General features: G+C 48.2%; 1 protein-coding gene across 1 annotated transcript; it reads left to right on the top strand.

Annotated features, from left to right (window-relative positions):
* Window positions 1–227: 227 nt before the first annotated feature.
* EDB91DRAFT_1053925 (uncharacterized protein) lies at window positions 228–918 on the top strand (the record flags this gene model as incomplete). The annotated part of the gene is made up of 3 exons (XM_041313790.1): window positions 228–268; window positions 339–468; window positions 532–918. Coding segments are annotated over 3 exons (558 nt in total), but the record flags the coding sequence as incomplete, so codon positions are not given.
* Between the last annotated feature and the right edge of the window lie 9680 nt (window positions 919–10598).

Below are 10598 nucleotides of genomic sequence, written 5' to 3' on the forward strand. Positions count from 1 at the left end.
AGGACCTCTCGCAGTGTAATCAGCAGCCTGCAGCGAACGGGCCGACTTCGATAGTACAGGCAGTGCCGCCATCACCTACGCCAATTTTACCACTCTTACCCTATGCACTTCTAACCTGTTCACTCTTGTTCTTCCTATTCTCGTTCCAGGTGCATGAGAAGACTATTCTGGTTCCTCTGCTACCTCTCACACTCCTTCTATCGGGTGCTGCACCTACCGACAATGTATTCTTATGGGGCGCTTTGGGCAACAACATCGGTGTTTTCAGGTAGGGAGTGTGCGCTTCAATATGCATTTAAGCCGCTAACGTGGATTCTGTTCACTTGTTGAAGTTGTAGCATGTGGCCTTTGCTCAAAAAAGATGGACTGAGTGTTCAATACCTTGCGATGCTTCTTCTCTGGAACCGCTTGATCGGGCACAATCCGTTCAAACCACACCATAGATCTTTTGTGGAACTCGTATCTTCCGTACGTAGCAGCTTAGCGCTTCTTATGCACGGTTCACTCACATCTCGCAAAACCTGATCTTAGGTCGTACACACAGCCATAATTATTCTCCACCTGCTCGAGCTAGCAGTGACACCACCCGCGCGCTACCCTGATCTCTTTGCAGTACTCAATGTCCTAGTGAGTACCCCCGTTTTCGGACTCATCTGGCTTTGGAGCATCAAGCGTTCCGCGGAAGTAAGCTGGGCTATAAGCGGACTACCTGGAAAACGCGAAAAGAAAGAAGGGCCGTCTTCTACGTCTGCGATCAGTGCTTTCTCTTCGAGTGCTGCGTTTAGGCGTGGTGAGGTAGGTGCGCGTGCGATGAGTCTTGGGTATGTGAGTGGGCATGGGCGCGGACAGGTTGATGCTAGGAGACGGGCGTTGGAGGTGTTGAGCGCGGGGAGTGGTGATCGGGAACATCGAGATTAAGGATTAAGGGATGAGTTTGGTTTGTTGTTGTTATTTAAGGGAATTTAATATGATTGCGTTCCAGATGAAAGGTTTTCCTTTCGAGCCTCTCCCTGTCAATGGTAATTCAGAAGGAAACAGCTGTGTGGCTCGTGTGGCGGATGTGTATGCGAGACCATGTTGGTGCAACTTTGTCAATTGGGCTGAGATCCCCTGCAGCATGCTAAATACGGCTCAATGTCAGATGAATTCAAGCATGCATCAAAAAGGTTTATACCTAACTAAGGAATTCCTCCGGAATTGTTCAAGATAATTACAGGCAGGTGGCGCGTTGCACAGATGGCAGCTTAGTCGATATAGTCGTACTTCGAGGTCATTTAGGTCCGCCTTATTCTGACCACGTCTCTGTGATGGCCATTGAGAGGAATGTGGTTGAGGACTTGACAGGTATTACTAGCTGTGGATAACACAGCCTGATCGTACATGCATAGGCCATATGCTTGCCTCGTGTAATCGAATTCTGGAATGATTGCGATTACGCCCTTAGCTAGATTCACCTGAATTAGGATAGGTTCTGCACATGCTGTTGGATTGATGCTCCAGCTCAATATGATTTCACGCGACATTAATATTGCCAATTGGCCCGGGTAGACTATGAAGCTCAGGGCCAAGGAAAATTGAGCTTTTTCAGACAGCCGGGGGTGCGGGATGCGAGCGTCCGAACAGAATTCAACGTCAATGCAAAGCTTGAGGATCCCAGAAGTCGACGTGACCATGAGGGGAGAAGTCAAAGTCGAAGTCGAAGTGAGCATGAGTGTGTGCCTCGCCAATATCGCAAGGACGCTTCGGTTCGGGAAGGTCCGAACCTATGTCCGAACGGTTCGGGAGACAGCGGACCGCGAACCTCATTTCGGTTCGGTCCGGCCAAAACTTGGAACCATGGACCGAACCATGGACGAACCTGACCAATGGTCAGGTTCGAACCGCGGTTCGGGACCGGACCACGGCAGCACTAGCTGTGTCGTCCGCGCAATGCTGGTCGCGTCGTTCGGTTGACAGTTACCGCTCACGCTATATGCTCGGACCAACATTCTGTTTGTCGTAGAATGAGTATTTAACAGGAGCTGCCATTGAAATTCCATGCTCATTGGATCGCTGATGACTAGATTTTATTGGAGAACTGCTTTTCAGCGCAAGATTTTCGGCGATCCCAATGAGTAATTCTTCTAGCCCCAGGAAATCAACAACAATGTCCAGGCTGTGCACCTCACTTGGTGTTGGATTCATCTTTATCAGACTCCAAGAACACTCGATATTGTACTGATATTGAGGTCGGCTCTCCACTCCAACATGCAAGGTTATGCTCGCTAAGAAAATACACGTTTCTCTTTGCCGTGCACTCGGAATTCACTCATAGTTCTGAGGCGTGCTTCTTCGACCCACCTATAAAGCAGATATTCACGTCGTCCATCCAGTTCGGTACTGGCTCGACGGACGGGTCTGTCTCCAATTCGCAGATGTCACGAACAATCCTGCCAGTTGTCTCACCTTTACCTTCAGTAAGTGTTTACATTCCAATCATGATTAACGCATGGAGTAGACGGAATTCTTGGCATGGCCTACAATATTGCATCTCCGTTTCTGTGAATTCGCGTCTACGATTTGCATAGTCTGGATTGTTTATCTGCCGAGGCTCAAGTTCTACCAGATCGTGCCTGCATTCTCGCCGTAAGGTTCTTCTAGGTTCTGCCTATATAATCTCGCCATGAAATTCTATCAGGCGCAACCATTCTACCAGCCCATTAGCAGAACGTCCGAGTCCTACCCACAACACGATTTTCAGGATATAAAAGCAGGCCGTCTTCAACGTCCCTCCCCACCTCAGAAAGATTCTCTCATATAACCTTACACAAATAATGCGTTTCTCCTTCCTCGTTGTCATTGCTGCTTTGACAGCATCTATGTCTGTCAGTGCCGACGAGGAAAAGAAGTGCAGGCCTACAGGCTGGCTTTGCCAATACGACAAGGACTGCTGCAGTAAGCATTGTAATTACGTACCCCCGGGTGTGAGTAGTAGCTTGTTTTGCATCCTGGATTCATTACTCACCCCATGTAATTTCAATAGGGTCTTGCTGTGTACTGTAATTATTAGTTAGTCCGTGGATTAGCAGCCTCAGTGGCACATCGGGGCAGTGAGTCGTGTGTTTGATTTCGCATTGAGGCTGATGGCATAATTCGTAGTTCATTGCGGATGTGGTCAATATAGTCGCTCCTGCCAGGAGTCTCGACTGCTGCTCGGGAAACAGAAGCCCTTGGATAGAAGAATCATTCAATATGATATTGACTAAGAAACATGATGTATGAGTAACTTTGGTCTTGATTGAACATTGAAAGTAGTCCGGTTCCGAACCCCGGTTCGAACCTGAACCTTTCCGAACCGGACTCACAGTCCGGTTCCAGGTTCGGCCAAGACTCAGAACCAAATAGTGTTGTTCCCGGCCCGGCTCGGCTCAAAAGCCGGGGCTAGGGCTCAGCCTGACACGGCTCAGGCTTTGGAAAAATGTGAGCCGGGCCTGCATAGACGGCTCAGGCTTTGCCAGGGCTCGGCTCGGCCCAGGCCGGGGCTTGTCACCAGAAAAAGTTTAAATTTTGTCTAGTGTTAGTATTGTTAGAAAGTACGCTCAGCATTGGTGAACAACAACTTTATTCACAATCAATGTACCTGTTAGAAAGTACGCTAAGATAACTTTAAGTAAGTGTGAAGCTAAGAGCAAGATAAACGAGACGCGTACCTCAGTGTTGGTGAACAACAACTGAGGGACGCAAATGTCAAGGAGACAAGATACTTGTAGGATACAACAAGACGGAGATCAAATGTCAAGAAGAGTGTAACCATACAATGCCAAGCATAACGCATGCAGTATGAAGTGGTGAGGTTGCCCAATAGCCAAATGCAACATTAATCTGTCTGAATGCAGAGGACGACTCTCCAACTCTCCAACACACCCCCTCAACCTGCCACGAGTGAGAGACCTGCACGATGAGCAATGAACGTAGGACACGGAAGAACTTTGGTGAAGATGTCGGCACTGTTGTGGTGAGTGGAGACCCAGATGGGTAAGAAGGTGCCGGCCTTGATGTGCTTACGGATGAAATGGTAGTGCAAGTCAATGTGCTTTGTGCGGATGTGGTTAGCAGCCTCTGTGGACAGCGCGATAGCGCCCGTGTTGTCAGCATAAAGCTTGAGAGGCAGTGTGAAGGTGATATTCAAGCATTTGCAGAAAGACTTGGTCCAGAGTCCGTCTTGGATAGCTCCCATCAAAGCCATGTACTCTGACTCCACGGACAACAATGCCTGAGTTGACTGCTTCTTTGCCTGCATGCGAGATGGGGCCACCATGATAATACCAGACATAGCTGGTGATGGAAATGTGGTCTTCGGGACATGTGGCCCAATCAGCGTCGCTGAATCCATGAATGGTGGTGTCCGCATTCTTTCCACCGTAGTGCACGTGATAGGACAGGGTGCCAGAGAGATAGCAAAGGACACATTTTGTGGCAGTGTAATGACTGAAGTTCGGGTTTGGAATTGTGTTGAGACAGTTTCATGATGGCAAGGGCAATATCCAGACATGTGTACATTGCGAGGTAAAGCAGTTCCCCAACAAGCTTACAATATTCTGTTGGGAGATTGTTGATATGAGGATGGACGTCAGTGTCTTGTCCAAAGGGAAAAACTGGATCCATAGGGAGCGAGATGGGATTGCATTGACGGAGGCTGTGCTCTTTGAGAAGGTAAATGATGTACTCCTGTTGATGCATCCATAACTCTTGAGTAGCACGCGAATGGACATACTGGACACCCAAATGCTTGATGACAGGTCCCAAGTCTGCAATTCCAAAGCGATCTGCAATGCAACCCTTGATCCAATCAAGGAACTTGTGATTGTTGCAGCCCGCAAGGCCATCATCAACGTGCCATGCGATGATGCAGATGATGTGCACCCCCTTGCCATTGACGTGGTCATACATGAAGATGGCATAATTGGCTTCGCAACGGAGGAACCCCAACCATATGAGAACCGCACGCAAAAGCTCATACCAGTTGTATGCAGCTTGCTTCAGCCAATAGAGCGAAGACAGAAGATGGCATACCAGGCTTGCCCCATTCTCGAAGCCAGGTGGCTGGTGCATGTAGGTGTCTTCACACAGCTTTCCCCACAGGAAGGCGTGCTTTGCATCAAAGCTGTCAATCTCCCAGTCGTGAGCTGCTGCATGTGTGGAAAGGAGTCGGATGGAGGATGGCCATGCAATGGGTGCAAACGTCTTCCCAAAGTCGATGCCTGGTACCTGCGAGAATCCCTGTGCAATGAGATGGGCTTTGTGCACAGGCCCACCTTTCGCGTCCTCCTTAAACTCTAAAACCCATCTACATCCTATCGCCTTGCGTCCCGCTGGAAGCTCCACCAACTCATAAACATTCATCTCTGACATTAAGTTGATCTCATTGTGCATGGCATTAAGCCAATCGTTGCAGTCCGAACGCTGCATTGCTTCGTCGAAAGTGGAGGGAGGAATCTTCATGTTGTAGTCTGGGGTGAGTGGATTCCTTCTAGTATTGCTGCAGATGGTGACACAGGCAAATTCAGTGGCGATAAGGTTGGCGAGCACACGGGATAGCCGACTTCATCCTCGTCTGGGACAATGGCATCAGGATCAGCAGGATCGGCAGTAACCTGGTCATCAGCGTCAGGCTCAGCATTCACCCCCTCAAGAGGCACCCCCTGAATGCGTGCTTGACACAACTCACACTGACACACCAATCTATGGCAATCGGACACCAATTGCTCCTGGAAGATTTGCCCACGTGCAGTGGGCAAGTGGTGTGGGTACAACAAGTGCAGCGGAGAGAAATCAATCTACTACAAAGTTGGGTCTTTGCTGCCTGCTGCCTCACTTGAGAACAAGCACGTTCGACCCTAAAGGGGATTGCTACTGGGGAGTGCTAGTCTCTGCCTAAACGACCCTAATCAACCCTACCACAGGTAGGATGAGGATCCAGCAAAAATGCAGAACAAGCGGGACTAGTGGAACTCAAGTGGAACAAGCGGAACTCAAGCGGAATGGAACAGAATGAAGCGGAACTCAACTGGATACAATGTGGAACATATGGAGTCATTGGAACTTGCAGATCAAGTTGAAGGAAGTATATCACAAGGTTAGATTGATAGTGGGCATAAGTCAAAGCGGTCCTCTAGTAAGGTGAAGGAAAAGTGGGAAGGTAAAAGATGGGATTCAATAAAAAACACCCAAGCCCTGAGTACCACTACTTAAAGGGAAGATTATTTTCAAGGAACACTGAGGTACAGGTAGTAAGTTCTCAGGAAGCGGAAGTGAAGGCAGGCAGTGTACAAGGGCGCAATACTCCGGAATAGGGGTCCGTGCCATAAGGGCATGTGTCAATTTGATCTGGATAATGTTAGGAACAATGGGAAGAGAGATACAGTGTACCAATGGACCTGGAAGGATGGGGACAGGACATGTGAAGGTTGTCCGACGATGCATGGGAATATTGGATAGTGCGGGCAGGTTCCAAAGGATGCGCGGGAATGCAGAACCCATCGGACGATGCACAGGAAATGCGGAACGTGCGGAATATGCGGAACTGATGTGAGATGATGCGGAAAGGATGGGGTTTTATGCCTACAATGGGGGAATTCCCCACAGCGGACACGGTTGGAGTGATGAGCTTCTGTGGGTAATGGTGCAGGTGCGGAGGGCAGATAGGAATGAGCAGGAGTAGAGGGATTAGCAGGAGACACAACAGGAGCCACTGCTGTGTCCTCATCATCCGAGTCCTCACCGTCGGTTGGAAAAGGGCGACCAGAGAATGTTTCATCAAAAATGACATCTCAAGAGTTAAAGAAACTGCCAGTCGCCTTATCATGACAATGCCAAGCATGTCCACCTGGTGCATAGCCCATGAAGATAGCTTTGCGGGATCTCAGACCCAACTTCTCCTGGAGTTCTGAGGGGATATGAGCGAAGCAGCGTGCACCAAAGACTTGAATATGCAAAAAGTTGGGCTTTACTTTGTGTAGCATTTCATAGGGTGTTTTGCTGGTAGGCAGCACATGAGACTCAGTGCGATTGAATAGATATGCTGCAGTTAGGGCTGCTTCCCCCCAGAGATTCCGCGGGAGTCGTGCATAGTTCAGCATTGCATACATTTGCCCCTTGATCATGCGAAGGACACGTTCAGCCCTGCCATTTTGCTGATGGGAATATGGTGCAGAGAGCTGACACTCAATCCCAGCTGCTTGCAGTTCAGCAGTAAATGAATCATTAAGAAATTCACCACCGTTGTCTGAGCGGAAGGTGATAACACGCAGACCAGAACGTGTTTCCCACCTTGTGTGAACACTTCGCCATGCTTCTAGAGCTTGGTCCTTGGTAGCCAGAAGCTGAAGGTCCAGAAGTCTGGTGTGATCATCAAGGAATATGATGAAGTAGCATTTATGATGAGGAGTGAGAACCGGAATGGGACCGCAGACATCGGAGTGAATCAGCTCAAGAAAATGGGAGGCAGGAGGCGACTGTGATGTGGGATGTGGTTGTCGTGGATGCTTGCCAATGATACACGATTCGCAGTGTGACATGCTTCATCAGAGTCAATGGAAAAACCATGAGCTATGTGAGGAAGGCGACGGACAGACTCTCCTCCAGTGTGACCCATGCGAGTGTGCCAGATGTCATAAGTCAGTGGAATGCGCACGAATGCAGAGACCTCGGACAGTTCAGAAACTAGAGGTGTTGACGTAGGAGGGGGAATGAACTCGAGGTCTACATAGAAGAGACGTCCCGACATGGGAATGGCACCAAGAGATGTTCCTTTGTACACAAGCTCACAGCGAGCAGGCTCACCCCGAAAGTTGCAGTCCCATCCCTTTGCTAGCATCCAACCGACTGAGAGAAGGTTCAATATGGCCCTGGGTGCATGAAGACAGTTCGTGCACCGCACTCAATGACGAGCACCACCAATCTTAAGCCATGCAACACAATCACCGTGACCAGACGTGTGAAGTGACCCATGGTTTGCTGTCTTGACAATGACAGGATCCTGGGTAGAGTAAGTCCAGAACATGGAGTGATCACTGATGAGAGTGCTGGTGGTGCTGGAGTCAAGAATGGTGGATAATGCGTGAGCATTTGCTGAGACATCATTATTGGAGACCTCATCAGGTAGCTCCTCGATGCTTGCGCAGGTTAGATCACGTGTGTGTGTGGCCAGTGCAGTGATGGTAGGCGGTGGGACTGATGATGTCGTTGAAGGAGTGGAAGGTGTGCTTGTTGCAACTGCCATTGTCTCCTTCTTCTTCTTCTGCCAGGGCGCCTGTCCTGCCATGCCTCCACCTTCATGGAAACAATCTTCCTTATCATGATCTCCACGCCCACATCTGGTTGTCAAGCAAAAGACTCCTTGAGGGTTGTTCTTGTGCTTCCTGTTATGATCAATGTTCACTGATTGGCAAAGGTATCACACAACCACTAGGACTCGTCAAGGATAAGAGAATAGATGTTATTGAGAGTGAACGTCTGAGTCTACACTGGGTAGGAACGAAGAGGTTAAGTCTAAGGAGTACTACTGACTACGACCTAAACTATATACTACTCTCTAGGTGGAGATATCTGAGTATGAAAGGTAGTGATATATCTATATAAGATCATAACATTGCGCCTAGGGTATAGGGCGTCTTATCAACCAATCAACTACAAGGAAGGGGAAAGGGTTTATAGGGGTATCGGTGATTAAGCAGGGTCTCAGGGTACTGCTTCTATTCAGGGTAGGCGGATATAAAGAAGGGTGAGAGAGTTCTGTGACAAGAAGTCTCAAGCGGTGATTTAAGGATCTCGATAAGAGATAGGATCTGGAGATGTATCGGGTGCGATCATATCTAAGGGTTTCTCCAGGGTCTTCGGTAATGAGCGTGCTTCTCTATGAGTGGCGCTTCTGTGATAGGGATTCAGGGGTTCAGCTGTGACTGTGCAACAGGTTCTTATGTAAGGAGTTCGGTAAATGACAGAGGTAACTCTTAACATGTCATGTGTGGGAAGTGAAGGTGTGCAATGTGAAAGGATGATGACTCTTCGAGAGATGGCTCATAAAGGACTCTCGGTTATGGTTTGATCATAGAGGCATGTAGATGCTTATGATGTAGCCAGTTGCCTAATCATAGGACTTCTAAGAATATGATGACTTTGAATGTCTAGGGTTACGGATATAGATGGATGACATTGATGTAGTATAGATGTGATGTAAAGATAGTGATCGTTAATCGGTTATCCATCTTATCTTATCAGGGATCTTATTTAATCTAATCTTATCAGATAGGTGTCTTAGGGTTTGATAATCGAAATTTAGATGCAGTAGGGAACATTCATGACACTTCCTCAGTCCTGTGATGGGGTTGATGTTAGAGGCGGATGTGGTAGATGCAGAGTTGGCATACTCAGATCCAGGACCAGATGCAGTTGTGGGATGGATGTTGACCATGCGTGAAGCCTCTGCGGTGATGCATGCTGTGCAGCTTTCAAATGTGAGAGTGTTTGTTTGGAACGAAGCAGAAATGGGAATCCCACTGCTGAGCGTGGAACTGACAACAGTGGCAGAGAAGCTGTCATGCATGCGTTGCTCAAGTTACATGCGGAATAATTGCCATGCAGAAGACGAAGGCAGCCCAGAAAGAATATTGAACACCGCTTCCTCATCAGAATAGGCAGCACCCATGCCAATGAGACGATCACAACAACTGATGTGCTGACCGACATAGTTATTAGCATCGTGTGCATCTTTCATGCGAAGTGCCTGAATGCGCCTGTGAATGACAAATTGAGAGCTAACGTTGTTACGATGGAAGTGGTCTTTGAGGATTTTCCATGCCTCACATGCTGTGATCGAAGTGTTGCGAGGGATGAGAAGATGAATGCTCGGTGCGAGTTTGCAGAGGATGATTGTCTTGGCCTTAGAGTCGTTGATAAGCCAGGCTCACATAGCTGCCTTCTCGGCATCAGTAGGAGTCGCTGGAGTAGCTGCGACAGGCAAGAACAGAGCCGCTTCAAGAATGTCGCTCGGATTTGCATTTTCAATTATGTGACACCAGAGGTCATCGTTTGTTAAGACAAGCTGTGCCTGCGTCTCCCAGGGAATATAATTATCCGCTCCAGTCAACTCTGGTATGTGGTCGTATTTCCCCATTATTGGGACGACACGTCAGAGAAGGAGTTGAATTAAAGATTTGAGTTGCTCCAACGAGAGGGAGTTTGTAGTACTCTTTCCAGTTTCCATGCCGTTTAGGACACAGGGCTCATAACCTGTTAGAAAGTACGCTCAGCATTGGTGAACAACAACTTTATTCACAATCAATGTACCTGTTAGAAAGTATGCTAAGATAACTTTAAGTAAGTGTGATGCTAAGAGCAAGATAAATGAGACGCATACCTCAGCGTTGGTGAACAACAACTGAGGGACGCAAATGTCGAGGAGACAAGATACTTGTAGGATACAACAAGACAGAGATCAAATGTCAAGAAGAGTGTAACCATACAATGCCAAGCATAACACATGCAGTACGAAGTGGTGAGGTTGCCCAATAGCCAAATGCAACATTAATCTGTCCGAATGCAGAGGACGACTCTCCAAC

Source organism: Suillus paluster (assembly GCF_016628075.1).
Source record: "Suillus paluster strain FC165 chromosome Unknown EDB91scaffold_28, whole genome shotgun sequence".
NCBI lineage: Eukaryota > Fungi > Basidiomycota > Agaricomycetes > Boletales > Suillaceae > Suillus > Suillus paluster.